The sequence below is a fragment of the Bacillus rossius genome, chromosome 16 (genome assembly GCF_032445375.1).
Source record: "Bacillus rossius redtenbacheri isolate Brsri chromosome 16, Brsri_v3, whole genome shotgun sequence".
NCBI classification, from domain to species: Eukaryota; Metazoa; Arthropoda; class Insecta; order Phasmatodea; family Bacillidae; genus Bacillus; species Bacillus rossius.
The window spans coordinates 40,421,904-40,436,943 of NC_086343.1; the positions used below are offsets into that span (position 1 = coordinate 40,421,904).

The 15,040-nt window shown below is 38.8% G+C and overlaps 1 protein-coding gene across 1 annotated transcript in view; it reads right to left on the reverse strand.

The window, feature by feature from the left end:
* Positions 1 to 15,040, reverse strand: part of LOC134539896 (photoreceptor-specific nuclear receptor-like) — a 172,347-nt gene that overhangs the window by 131,617 nt on the left and 25,690 nt on the right. The window contains exon 4 of the mRNA XM_063382245.1: positions 12,043 to 12,146. Coding sequence (XP_063238315.1) covers positions 12,043 to 12,146 — 104 coding nt within the window. The remainder of the gene's footprint in view (positions 1 to 12,042; positions 12,147 to 15,040) is intronic.

A 15,040-nucleotide genomic window follows, 5' to 3' on the forward strand; every position in this document is an offset into this window, starting at 1 on the left:
AGGTACTTTGTCTTGCAAGTTATTAAACATACCTATATTTTAAAAACACATGTGCGTATCTAAGTCGAATTGTTATGTAATACATGATGAACAATAACATTACCAACACAACTTCCCTTCCAAATAACTTTCACCCAAAGATAAGGCCGCGGACAAATTATACACACTGGTCGCACGAGGAGCTGAAATAAGTCTTATAAGAAAGCCGGCCGGAGTAATTCTTTTCAAGCCAAAGCTGAAAGTAATGGATGTTGTTTGTCTAAAGCAGGCAGTGAAATGCATTACAAGTTTACAGAATAGCCATATAAGATCTTTGACGCTTCTTATCCCGTCAGTGGACTGTACGCGAAGAACCAACTGCATCATGGCCCGCCGCCAGTTATATACTTGTAAACGATGGTTTGTATACTTATGTATGTTGCCGACATCGATAGGTATTATTTGGCAGCTCGATGTGGATTCATTCGAACACGTTTGCGCTAAACACGACATATTTTTACATAAGAGTGACATCGCGCACTGAAAAAAGTTGCAGGTCTGTAATGCAACAGTGATACAAATATTACATAGTTCGAATATTTTCTGGAGCACGACATTCACTTTGGGTAATGCTAAGCTACTTGATAGGTACACTTTACCCGCTTTAAAAGTGATAACTTAAAAAAAAGTGTACAGGGAAGCAGACTCTGCCATATGTTTATTGCTGTTGTATTTGTCAAAAACCTACTAAGTTCAATACGGCCTGTAAGTAGAACCCATGTTTTTTTACGACTTGTGTACAAGCTGTGGTTGTAAAGCGAATTTATATTCTTAGTTAACTAACGTCTATCCTAACAAATTTGGAATAAGGTTACCTTAATTTTTTTTCTAGAACGAAAATATCTGGAAATAAAAATCAAGGAAAAAAGCATGAAAGATTACGGAATTTTTTTTTTCAACAACAAATAATTTATGGTTTAACTGCTTTGTGTACTATATAAAAACATAACAAGCTTTCAAAATTTTACAATTTTTTTGATTATCTTTATAGTTATGTTTTGTTTTAACTCATAAATATTTAAGTTGATTGCCAACGTCACGAGTGTACAATAATTTATTTCACACCGCTCCGGGTTGCAGGTAAAGTAACAGGCGTGAAATTTGATCAGAAACGCGTTCTATTTATTCAGGCCCTTTAATTGGGCGTGACGTACCATGTGCCAAATATGTTATAATTATAAGTAGGTGAAGTATTAAACAAAAAGAACTTGAATGCAAAATAATGCATCTAACAAAAATAATTTGCAAGGTTCTTTCGTGGATGTTGTAATGTATGGGCAATATTTACTTAATTTTGGTTTTTGGATAAATTAATTATTGTGGTTAGTAAAATTTTAATAATTTTGTGTAATTGCTGCAAAAAATTTATTTCCTGCCCGTATTAATTAATCGAGCTGTAGAAATAAGTTTATATGAAAATTTACGTAATCTTCATTAAACATTGCCACTATTTATACTTTTTAACTTCAAAATGGTTTTTGAATTTCGTAATTAATAACGTACCATCCATAATTACATATGTGAGCGATCGGTCACTGACCTCATCTTCAATACTCCTCGTGACTCCTGCGCCAGGAGGAACATAATTATACTTCTGACTATACTTCTGACTAGCTTATTTAATATAGATCTTCCCTAGTTTTTATTTTTTATTTATCATTCCATGAACATTTTTAAAACAGAGAAGACCATCAGATATATATCTAACCAAAAAGCATAGAAAAATGACATTTAGTTTTCAAAATATGATTTTTCATTTAGTTTAATATACATTTTATATAAACCTGCATTTTTAAGTATGAAAACTATTGTAAATAGTTAACCATTTGGTTAATACCAGTATAAATTTTTCTTCAGCGTTGTAAGAAGTGTAAAATCATTTTGGAAAACTAAAATAATTTAAAAAAATATTGGGTAGTATAATAATTGTTTTTTGAATATTTATTAAAAATAGAAGGAAAACACTGAAGTGTATGTTCATGTTAAAAGTTAAATATAAATTTTGTCGAATTAGCTAGCGAGACTGTAAAGTCACCAATAAATAGTTTGTACGACAACTTTCAATGTGTTGATTGATCAGTTTCAATACTTTATTTCGTAATACGTGATCTAGTATTGTAAGCTTTAGGATATTAGTAGTTTAAAAAAAAGCGATGTTTTAGAGATACACGAATATACACACAGAGTAAGTCGAGCACATAGTACTGTGGCGAGGTACACTAAAAGCAATTCTGAGAATTTCTTTCGGTCAGGGGATTATCTTACCTTTGCGGTTGTGGGTTGTCTCCCTCTCACGCACGCACGCACACACAGGTAGCCTGCCTCACCTCCGGGCCAGGGTCCACCACCACGCTACCTGAGCGGTGGGCGGCGAGCTGGCTTCGCCGAGCGGCAGCACGAGACGGTGGAAAACTTTCAGGATTTGCAGAAATTGCGGAAACGAAATCTCGGAATTTAAAGCGATGACTATATGTTTTAAATACATGAATTTCTTCAGAAAAAAATTATCTTTTTGGCTAAACTTGTACTTTTTTTCTGTCATTATCCTAAGCAGTATAAAATGGCCCCAAAGTTGGACAAGTTGGTGATTTTTTATTTCATATTTTGATAGAAAAAAACAAAAATGTAAACGTATACAGACAATTCGTGTAGTATCTTCTCGTGGGTGAAAATTTTTCAGATTCGTAGTGTCGATCAATAAAGTCCCATCATTATTTAAAAAACATAGTGTTCCGCTAACTTCTGAAGCTACTAGGGAGGCCCCTTAAGTTATCTTATGCAAAACAACTTGTTGTAAATAGTTCTGCTTGTCAAAAACAGATGACGACACATTTTGCTTGCAGGTAAATATTATTTATTTTATGTGGGATGCGGGATGCTCACTAACGATCGCAAAAGAAGAAAGGCTTCGCTAGACAACAAGGAGAAGGAAGTTCGTCCTTCGTGATAGTGTTTCTCATCCGTCTTATCACATATTTTTAGACTGAGCAATGTTTTTTTTTTAAATCCCCCTTATAAAAATATTGTCAGTTCTGATTTAGTAGCAGAAATTCACAATTTAATTTCATCACAGGATAAAATGTCATAACGCATTAAGTAAAAAATCCTTAATGCAGAGATCAACTTCTCACAATTAATCAGGAGCACTCGGAGAAAACCATCAGATGTATAGTCAGGAATAATCAGAAGCACTAAGAGAAAACCATCAAAATATTGTCAAGAATAATCCGAAGCACTTGGAGAAAACCATCAAAATATTGACAAGAATAATCAGGAGCACACGGAGAAAACCAACATAATAATGACAAGAATAAACGGAAGCACACGGAGAAAACCGCCACAAGTTTTCTATGATATCATAAAATTACAGAAAAAATTAGAAATAAATTAATAAAAAATTAAAAAAAAAAAAACAGATTCTGCTAGCTTGTGAACTCCTCATTGTTGTGCAAAGTTAGAGTTCTAGTACAAGCCAGAAGTTTTGTATTTTTGTGTGTATTGAAACAAAAGCTGTACACAACGTGAATTGTGACGTGAGGGTGATGGACCAGATACTCGGTCATCTTGCGAGTTCTTGCAAGGAGGTTGGATTTCAGGTTGTGGCCTGCACCTGTTCCCTGGCGGCCAGATATAGCGCAACCCTTCGCTGAGAAAAGACGCCTGCGACAACCAATTACTTTGGGTCAACTCCAGTGACAGAGTTGACTCGAACCTATTGGACTTATGTAATTTACAATCATATATGTTTTCACACGAATATTAAATTAGTCTTGTAAAATCGCAGTTCGTAAACACGCAAGAATTGTATACATTACTATGTTATTAATTTTAATAGGTAATACAGCGATTAAATCTATGTTACTTACGCATAACTAATGTGTTTGTAAAAGAAGATTTCTGGGTAATATGGGCACATAGTTATATGGAAAAAAAAAAGTTCATATTTATCATTTAAGAGGGTTTTATTTGTGCAAAATATATCACCTATTTAGACATTTTTAGCAACACAGGGAAAAACTTTAATTTTTCTATCACGAAATAAATTATTATAATCTTAGATGCGAAAGATTTTCTTAGCATTCTTGTAATTGTGAACTCGTAGCATTCCCCAAAACTCCTCAATATTGACCCAAAATTTGGAACTTACAATTGCCCACCTCTTACGACCAATTTTCCTTATTCTGAAAGTAAATTATTTGGTGTGTGTTTTCGTATCGTCTGTTTACATAAATTTAGCTCGGTTAACATTAAATTATTATAACTTTATTCTTACTTAATTTTTTTAATGTAGGTATTTGCAGTTATCTTTTCTTTACTTGCTGTAGACGAATTCGGGATTGGACCCGAGGCGAAGGAGTATCGATCCAGTGTAACAATGAGGGTGAACGACTTTAGAGTTTGGGATTCCCGAAACAAGCGGAGAGAACTTGTACGAGTCTCGCCGCAGGTCTAGCCTGGGCTGCATGACGTCACCTCTAACACTGGCTTGCTATTGGCCAGCGGGGCCGTCCAAACTCTGCTGATGCGAACAACGGGCTCGTGCTTTGGTAACAGGTATTACTTTAAAAATAGCGGTTGTCTGTAAAGTCGGTTTATGGACGATAACTTTACTTGATAACGTCATAAGAACACATTGATGAAAAATTGCATACTTTTTAATTTTCAAACATTATTTACAGTTTTTGCACATTTAATTTAAATAATTTGTTTAGATATAATCACGAACAATTAGTTAAAAAGCCCTCCTTAACCTGTTTCATATTATAGAAGATTTTCTCGCACGGTGGTTGGCCGGTTCTTGCACGCTCGGCTCAAGCGGAACGTGACAATTTTTTTTTGTGCGTGCAGCCGGCGTTCATCGATTTATAAGACGTTATCACGTCAGTAATTTGATTAATTTTCATATTAAAATATACTAATCGCAAAATATCAAAACACATTGAGCTGAAACTAATACGTATAATGTGCTTCGATGTTGTATAACTCACAAGAAAGTCAGCGGCATCATCCATGCCACACGTTTATTCTGACTGATGTCTATTGGTAAATATGACATCGACTCAGTACGGACACATATCACATACGCAAGCTATCTAGTAGAAAAATATTAGAGTATAACATGGAAACATTATTTGGCAAATATACATGACAGCAGCGCTTGTTATGGCGGTCTCAGCAGGCGCATTACTGAGGTTACTAGATCTGCAGTACTTTGCATGTCTAAGTTACAATGCAGTAACTATTGATATGTATTTACTTGAAAATTAGAAAAATAGATTGTGACAATATAAAAATTTGTGTCTGTTGAAATAATACTTGTAAAAAACAATGTAGTAAAGGCAGTTTGATTGGCAAATCGTCAGCCAAAGTCAGAAGCAGAAGCCTGAGTAGATGATGAGTAAACATGCACTGAGAGAAAGGTTTGTTTGTCTCAACAAAATATTTGTTTATACATGGCGAAATAAATATATTTTGTTAATTCAAACAAATATTTTGTAGTAGGAAAGATTCTGTCGACCCAACAAAATAATATTTTGTCAACTTAAATGTATATTTTTGTTAGGTGTAACAAATTATTTTTGTTACTTACCGAGTTTGGTTGAGCTAACAAAATATTTTGTTCCACCAAGTAAATATTTGTTTCGCCATATATAAACAAATATTTTGTTTGATTCAAACAAACCTTTTTTTTCCTCTGTGTGGTGTGTGGTTGAGCGTGGTCGGTGTGGTTGTTACCTGCCAGGTGGAGCGGTCTCAGCAGCGAGAAGCCCGGGAACACGAGGCTGCTGTGGTCGCAGTCCCGCACATCTGGACCAGACAACCGCTCGCACGAGCTCATGGCACCCCCCCCCCCTCCCTATTCGCCACTCACCAGTGTCTGACACCCGCGCGACATCCAAGTCCTCGGACGAAGTAGCTTGGCTTAAGGGTTGCAGCCGTGTCCTCGGTCGGCATTGCAGTCGCCATCATCAGGGAGCAGTTACCTAAGAACTTCAGTAGGTAATAACTAGAGACCGGAAAAATTCGCTAATTCATTTCGCGATAGGCTAAAAAACAAATAGTTATACCTCAGTGCTGCCTCTGCTATTGGCTCACAACTCACCTGGATGACTCTGGGCCAAGGAGAAACACCCGAACAAAGCTTTATTGAATCTCAGGCTGCTACGTTGGGACGTCTCACAAGACAGCAGCCAATGAGTGGGTGACATTTGACCGAGAGTACGCAGAACTATGGAGTTCATCCTACAGGTCATTGAACCCGCGAATTTTTCCTGTTCCTAGTAATAACTGCTCCCTGATGATGGCGACTGCAATGTTGACCGAAACGTCGGTGAATGATTGTTCGCCGAGGACGCGCCTACAATCCAAGAAACAAAGCTATTTCAGACAATGGCCGTGGAAGCCTGCAAACATTATTAATGTCCTCGGACGTCAAGCGCGAGAGATGAATTTGGAATACGCCTTTTTAGATTCCCGTGAGTTTACCAACAACTGACCAAGGACCACGTGTGAAACAACTCCTGATGTTCAAAACCTTCCAACCAGTCATGTTGCCGCTTTGATTTCGGAAAACAAAACTGATTTCTAAAACATTTCGCAAAAAAAAAAAATGCTACTGCCAAGTGCAGATTCCATGAACGGGAAGATCTGCAGTTGGAGATATCCCAGCGACCACTTCAGGCTACTGAGGTGCGCATGGCTTTGGCACAAAACTGCAATCAATTGTTTTAGTTGGCTTATGCGTCCAGAACCAAAAACTAAAACTCGTATGTCCTGGCAGGAGCTCGCAAAACACGTGAACCCAGATTTTTACAAGTTTAATTTGGAAGAAAAATGTTCCATTTGATCGCCGATTTTCGGAAGTGAAACCAATAAACCTTTCTGTCTGTAGCTGCTGATTGACCAGTTAAATGGAAACAGCAGGTTCATCTTGATAGCTTTCGCCTGACGGCAGCGTGTCCTATGCTGGGACCGTGCTCTCCAGTGGTGAGCGGTGAGCGGTGAGTGGTGAGTGATGAGCGGTGAGCGGTGAGCGGTGAGTGGTGAGCGGTGAGTGATGAGCGGTGAGTGGTTAGTGGTGAGTGGTGAGTGATGAGCGGTGAGTTATGAGCGGTGAGTGGTGAGTTATGAGCGGTGAGTGGTGAGCGGTGAGTGGTTAGTGGTGAGTGGTGAGTGATGAGCGGTGAGTTATGAGCGGTGAGTGGTGAGTTATGAGCGGTGAGTGGTGAGCGGTTAGCAGTGAGTGGTGAGCGGTGAGTGGTGAGTGGTGAGCGGTGAGTGGTGAGTGTTGAGCGGTGAGTGGTGAGCGGTGAGTGGTGAGTGTTGAGCGGTGAGTGGTGAGCGGTGAGTGGTGAGTGGTGAGTGGTGAGTGGTGAGCGGTGAGTGGTGAGTGGTGAGCGGTGAGTGGTGAGCGGTGAGTGGTGAGCGGTGAGCGGTGAGTGGTGAGTGGTGAGCGGTGAGTGATGAGCGGTGAGTTATGAGCGGTGAGTGATGAGCGGTGAGCGGTGAGTGGTGAGTGGTGAGCGGTGAGTGATGAGCGGTGAGTGGTTAGTGGTGAGTGATGAGCGGTGAGTTATGAGCGGTGAGTGATGAGCGGTGAGTGGTGAGTTATGAGCGGTGAGTGGTGAGCAGTTAGCAGTGAGTGGTGAGCGGTGAGTGGTGAGTGGTGAGCGGTGAGTGGTGAGTGTTGAGCGGTGAGTGGTGAGCGGTGAGTGGTGAGTGTTGAGCGGTGAGTGGTGAGCGGTGAGTGGTGAGTGGTGAGTGGTGAGCGGTGAGTGGTGAGTGGTGAGCGGTGAGTGGTGAGCGGTGAGTGGTGAGTTATGAGCGGTGAGTGATGAGCGGTGAGTGGTGAGCGGTGAGCGGTGAGTGGTGAGTGGTGAGTTATGAGCGGTGAGTGGTGAGCGGTGAGCGGTGAGCGGTGAGTGGTGAGCGGTGAGCGGTGAGTGGTGAGCGGTGAGTGGTGAGTAGCCATGAGCTCGCGCAGGCAAGGCCAGGGTTAGCGACGACGCGGTGCAGCGTCGTCCGAGGGCAGACAAGCCTGCCTCGCCAGCCATTGGCTCGCCGGGCCGCGCGGCGACCACTACTCCCGGCCAATGAGATCGCTCGTACGCGCCAGTGTTGCCGGATCGCGCGGTGTTGTCGCGTCTCGCGGACGTTTCTCGGAGATGGACGACCATCGAGCTCAGCAGAATATTGTGAAGATCAGAGAAGAAAAAAAAACATGAAAATATCTGCAACGATAAATGCCCGTGGCTTCAATAGTTCGTACGTACTGCTGAAACTATTTACTGTTTTGCGAGATCTCCAGAGCATGTAAACTTTTAAGCTGAAATAATGAATATTTCTCAATAAGTAAAACCTGACAGTAACTCCACAAACTAAGAACCTCTTTGATTTACTGGTCTGTAGAAAATATTTTTAGTTGTTTGTACAATACTTAGTTGAATGTTTGAAAATCTGAGTGAAACCTTAGAGATTGCAACACTGTATATGCAGATGGCAACACTGGACCACGCGATGGGGCCAGTGAAACACTACCTTTGCGAGCCGCGGCCTGCTTGTCTGCCCTCAGAGAAGTCGCGAGTTACAAACATGGACTCAGAGCTGCACTGAAGAAGCTGTGAACTCGTATCTTATCACTTCATTATCTGTTACGTTTTGAAAAAAAAAAAAAATCGGCAAAAGTGTGGAGGGCACCACATACAATCACTTTTGAATAGACTTTTATTTCTTTGCACGAAAGGTAGTATTTCACTTGTTGAAATGTAAGTAAGTAACCGAATATGTAGATGTCGCGTGAGTTAAAAGCTTCTTTAATATCGCTCTTTACTTCATATATGCACTTTATAGTAAATAAAAAATTGCAATTGTGCTTCAATTTTTTAACATATTATAATAATTAAGAAAGACACACATACATATTAATGCACTTATTAAAAGAAATTAAATTCATTTTAAAATTGTTGTGTTTTATACACACTTCCACTTAAGTCATATAAATCAGTTTTGTAAGACTACATTAAAAATATATATTGACACTCTATGATGTGCTATTTTTTGTTTTAAATAATTTCTTTTAGATCATATTATAATATGTATCATATAATTTCCAAGTATATTGTAGAGTTCGCTTTTATAATTCTGTTAAAAGTTTGCATTTCTGAAAAAATATTTTGTTGACAACATGGCACACATGTATGTCAAAGGTTATACCACTGTATCATTGAAATGCACGATGGTAAAATATCTTTAGCAGGGATTACAAGATTTCTATCATAAATTTAATTACATGGACTTTTATTAATGAATACAAAATGCACTTATATTTAATTAAAAGCGATAATATAATAACTATGAAATTCCTCGAAAGATAATTTTTCCTAATATTGAGAATTGTACTAATTTCGAACATTTAATAAATCTTCAATCTTAAACACAGACTTGATTCCTGTGGAAACATTTTGAGAGTATTTTTAAAAGTGCAAATACGATTTAAATATACTAAAAGTGATTCAAAAGAGATATTTACATACAATCCTTATGACCACCACACGATTTTTATTAGTACATGAGTTAGCTCGAAGGAGAAAAGAAATTAGAAAATAATAAGCACAGATATTTCATTGTGTATATATAATACATAAACAATTCCGCAAATTTACGTGTAAGATTTTAATTTTAGTGTTGACATTAAGTTTTTTTTGCTAAGTAAATCATAAATCGCACCAGTGTTTTCTTGTAATATATTTATTTTTGTAACATTAAAATATTAAAATTACTGTACAGTACGAGATAACATATAACTTTAAAATGTTGGTATGTAAATTGATGAATCTACATGACATAAATCATGTTATTTTTTGTAACGTATTTCTTTCAAGAATATTTATATATCTGAAGGCAGTAGTTTATACACACCTAGTACAGTTTGAACGCACAGTGAGGCAAACTAATTAACACATTGCCCAAAATCTGTCTCTAAATAATTATCATTTACTATTATAGATCGCGGCTTTCGCGGCCATAGTATTATAAATTACCTCGGCTATTGAAGTTGATTTATTGACTATGAAGATGCTTGCTGCTATACAGAGCGAAACATCGGTACAATCTACCACTTGGAAATGGCTCAAACTTTAAAGTAAATGTCGGTTAATTTATATAAAATACTTATATTTCCACGACATTTATTAAGTAGTTTACACTATTATAAAAGTGAAGTAACAACCGAAGCAAAATAAAACAATGTCATATTTGAGGAGTCTTTATTCTGTGTTTCTTTAAACTTATAAAATTTTACATATACGTATATAATTCTAAGTTACATTTATTATATTCTATTAACTCGGTTTGCATTGAAGTGAATAAGTATAAAATATTAAATATTTATAAGTACAAAATATTATGTTTCTAGAAGTATTTCTTAATCTCAAAATAATTAGAAAAAAGCGCTCGTAAACAAAAACCCTTCGCAATTAAAACACAACATAAAAATATGTATTTTTTACTTTCCTAACTGTAAAATGGGGCCTAATGATCAGACGCAGTTATGCTAAAATACAATGGGGTAACTGATAGTCTCGAAACTACCGATGGGTGGTTGAATTATCACGTGTTACAATCAAATATTAAGTAAACGTTTGAAAAACGTAAAAAAAAATACATGTATAAACACTACAAAATTACGTGCAAAATTGTAAGCAGCTGCTGTAATTAAGCCATTGCTCGTATTATGTAAAAAAAATAAGGCTTTTGCGTAAATTCCCTAAAAGTAGTTCTATTAAAATAGTCATTCTTATTTAGCTTAAATGAGCTTCAATCTTTTGGCCAGAAATAACTACTTCTTACTAAACAATAGCTCACACTTGTCTGTAGAATGTATTGCACATGGCAATTATTTTTTCTACTCTTTGGATGAAATTTTAATAAAAGCATGTTGGTATTTAACTGAGAATTTCTGAATGATGCAAACAGTTGAACGTGTAGTATTTTTGTACAATTCGTTAATGAATGACAAACTCAGATAAACATGATAGTTATCATAAAATGTGACGAGTTTCAGAACTATTGCAACACACGCCTACGGAAAATGTAATGGAAAAAATAAAATCTGATTCAAGAAAATACGCTTCGTTACGAAACTCAAATCCAGGGTAAAAAAAAATTCTTTTCTTCCTGGCAGATTGGCATAATAGAAGCACACAAGGGCAGTTGTTGTATCTAAGGTATAAGTTGTTAGTAGTTATATTAGTACGTGTATTTACTTATATTATTTCCCACAGATGTGGCAAAAAGTCCGACATTAATCTTGCATAGCAGTAGAACATGCATTTAAAATAGTGGCTTTCACTGACAGAAAAAAATGGGTGCGTGTACTTAGGTACGCGCGTGAGAAGTTATACTTCTTTGGCATCATTAAATAAATTTGTAAAGATTCATAGATTGATTTTCAGAGAGAGAGAGAGAGAGAGAGAGAGAGAGAGAAAGAGAGAGAGAGAGACCTATTGAATGTCTATAAAACTAACTTTTTTATGAGAGCAGATTTTCATGAAATAAATCATGAAATCATTCAACGGTAAAAGCTGTTTATTTAACCAAGCGGACGGGTTCGCCCCAAGGAGAAAATTGACGCGGTGAGACCTCGTGGACATAGAGAAATGACACACACTCACTATTTATGTGTCTATGATACATGATTTTTTTCTACAATTTAAATTGTAATATAAAAAAATGGTATTGAAAATTGAAACAAATATGGTGACACTACAAACTGTCAGGATCTTTATTTTTTTTCTTACTCTGTACTTGGTTCCTTACAATAGCATTCACTCTCGCTCTCTCTCTTTCTATTCCCCCTCCCCAGGAGCGTTAAACGTTTAACGCTAGATTGTTGGAAGTCGCATTAGAAGTATAACTGGAATAAGAAGGAGAATGAACGGCGGGCAGTTGGAGCAACGAGGGAAGAGCCGCCGGAACCCGGAGGGCTCGAGGCTGGCCACTCACCGTCCTTGTTCATGCCCATCTGCAGACACTTCTTGAGGCGGCAGGCCTGGCACTGGTTGCGGTGTGCCTTGTCCACGACACAGCGGCCCGTGCCGGCCTGGCACCTGCACACAACCACACCTCCCTAGCACCTGCATGCACACCTCCCTGGCACCTGCACACAACCACACCTCCCTAGCACCTGCATGCACACCTCCCTGACACCTGCATGCACACCACCTTATCACCTGCATGCACACCTCCCTAGCACCTGCATGCACACCTCCCTAGCACCTGCATGCACACCACCTTATCACCTGCATGCACACCTCCCTAGCACCTGCATGCACACCTCCCTAGCACCTGCACACAACCACACCTCAGCACCTGCATGCACACCACCTTAGCACCTTAACTCACACCACCATCTTAGCAACTGCACGGCAACCTCCAAATCACCTGCATGCATACCACCTTACTACCTGCTTGTACTTCACCTCAGAACATTCATGCACACCTCCTTGGAACCTGCATGCATACCAAATTAGTACTAGCATGCATATCACCTCATCACATGCATGTACACCACCTTTGCACCTGCATGTACACCTCATTCGCAACTGAACACACACACACCAAAGTAGCACCGAAATACATTTAGTATCTGCAAGAATACCACCTTAGCACCTTAATGCACAATTCCTTACCAAACGCATGTACACCAATTTAGCACCTGCATGACAACATCCATAGCACCTGTATGCATACCACATTACCAACTACATGCACACCATCTTAGCACGTGCATGCACAGCTTATTTAGGACATGCATGCATACCAATTGAACAATTGCATGCACACAACCTTAGAACATTGCATACATACTCCCTTAGCACTTGCATGTACACCACATTAGCACACGCATGTTCTCCTCAAAATCTGTACACAAACAACCTTAGCACCTGCATGCTTTAGTAGCTGCATGCACGCCACCTTAGAACCTGCATGCATAACACTCCAACACCTGTATGTAAACCATATTAGCTCTTTCTTGCACACTGTCCTAACACCTGCACACACACAACCTTATCACCTTCATGCACATTTCCTTAGAATCTGCATGCACACTTCTTTAGTAACTACATGTACAATACATCACCACTGCTTATACGCCACCTTAGCAACTGAGTGTACATCTACTTAGCCCCTGCATGCACATCTCCTTGGCACCTGCACACAACCCCTTAGCATCTGCATGCACACCTTTTAAGCATTATCACGCACACCTGAACACACAACCTTAGCTTCTTCATGCACACCTCCGTACCATCTGCTTTTACACCACTTTGCCACTTGCACGCACACCACCTGAGTACCTGCACACACGGCTGTGCATAGTGTTACGAACACTCAGCTGAAATTTCAGTGATTTCTATGATAGTTCGTTCGACGTAATAACACCTGTATACAACAAAATGTTTTTAACAAATTCTTAGATATTCAACTACATTAACTCGATTTTATAAATAATTCTATAGGTAAATTCTATAACGGTTTTATTAAGAAGATTGATATATTTAAAATGAATATTATAACATAGACCAAACAATACTTATACGAACTATCAATTAAGTTTTAAATTGAACATACTACATATTTTTAATTCATTTAATGATTAAAATTTAAAATAACCGTGTTTCATTGATAGAAGCCTCATTTTCGAAGACATGATATCCCTTAAATTTCTTTTTAATTCTCGATAGGTTCAGTATTTAAGGTGTAATGTATATTAGTAAGTCTGTGAGATGCAGTGTCATATGGCTTTGCATATTGTTAAGAGCCTCAGATGTACACCTGAACATCTACAGGAGATAAGGAGAGCTGTCGTCAATGTCGTCTGATTAGGAACCACTCTTGTTTTTACCGCAGTACACTGAAATTAAGGTTACCAGATCGAAGTAACTCAACATGTTTTCTTGAATGGGTGAAAAATTTCGAAAATGTGAAATTTTACGTTCGTGCCACAGGGTTTTGAAGAAAGACCGAGAGTAGACGAAGACCCCACTGTCCAAACGAACTACGAGCACATTACATACTTGGCATGCATCTCGCTGCAGTCGTGTTGCACTTCTGCAATGGGACGTCAGTAGTCGTATAAAGCGCTACGAACATGTAACGACTTGACATTAACTTCAGATGTGCCTCTCGGTCGCCTTCTAAATTATTCAAATTTAAAGTAGCTTGGCTTCTGGGTTGTAGCCGTGTCCTTGGCGAATAATTCATCAGGGAGCAGTTACCTACTAGTAGGTTACTGCTCCCTGATGATGGCGACTGCAATATCGACCGAAATGTCGGGTAATTATTCGCCAAGGACACGGCTACAACCCAGAAGCCAAGCTACTTCAGACAATGGCCGTGAAAGCCTGCAAACATTATTATTTAAATTTACTTGAAGGGCTAATGAACTCGATGAAGCTTATTCGAACCAAACATATCTGCCACCTTTGGGTCAGTTTTATCTCAATAGGAAGGAGTTGTGGTCACTCCGACACCTAGGAGCTGATTGACATCTTTGACTCGTTTCTTAGTATGAGACGAATTCGTTCACTCAATGTTCAAACTCTTTTACCACTTCTTTTTTTTAGTATGAAATGTTTTAATTTCTCAAAACAACTATTGTTACAAGATTGTTATTGTATTGTTAAGATTACACCTGTGTAACCAGCACTATAGTTATTTAACTACTAGCAGGAAAGTAACATATGGCGGGAATAAAAGCCCAAAGAGTGCCACTATGGATGACGGCGGAGCAGTCCGGACAGTGATAGCGCAGCACAGAAGCTGTGCCTCGGCAGAGAGGCGCAGAAGCGCAGTGGCTGTTGCCTCAGAGATGGAGGACACAGGAGCGGTGTCCAGGGGCAGATAAACAAGCGCTCACCCCCTACCAGACCTTCAGAAGGGTTGTTCTGAGGAGGGAGAAGGACTGAAGAAACCAACACCGGCAGCAGTCGTTTCCGTA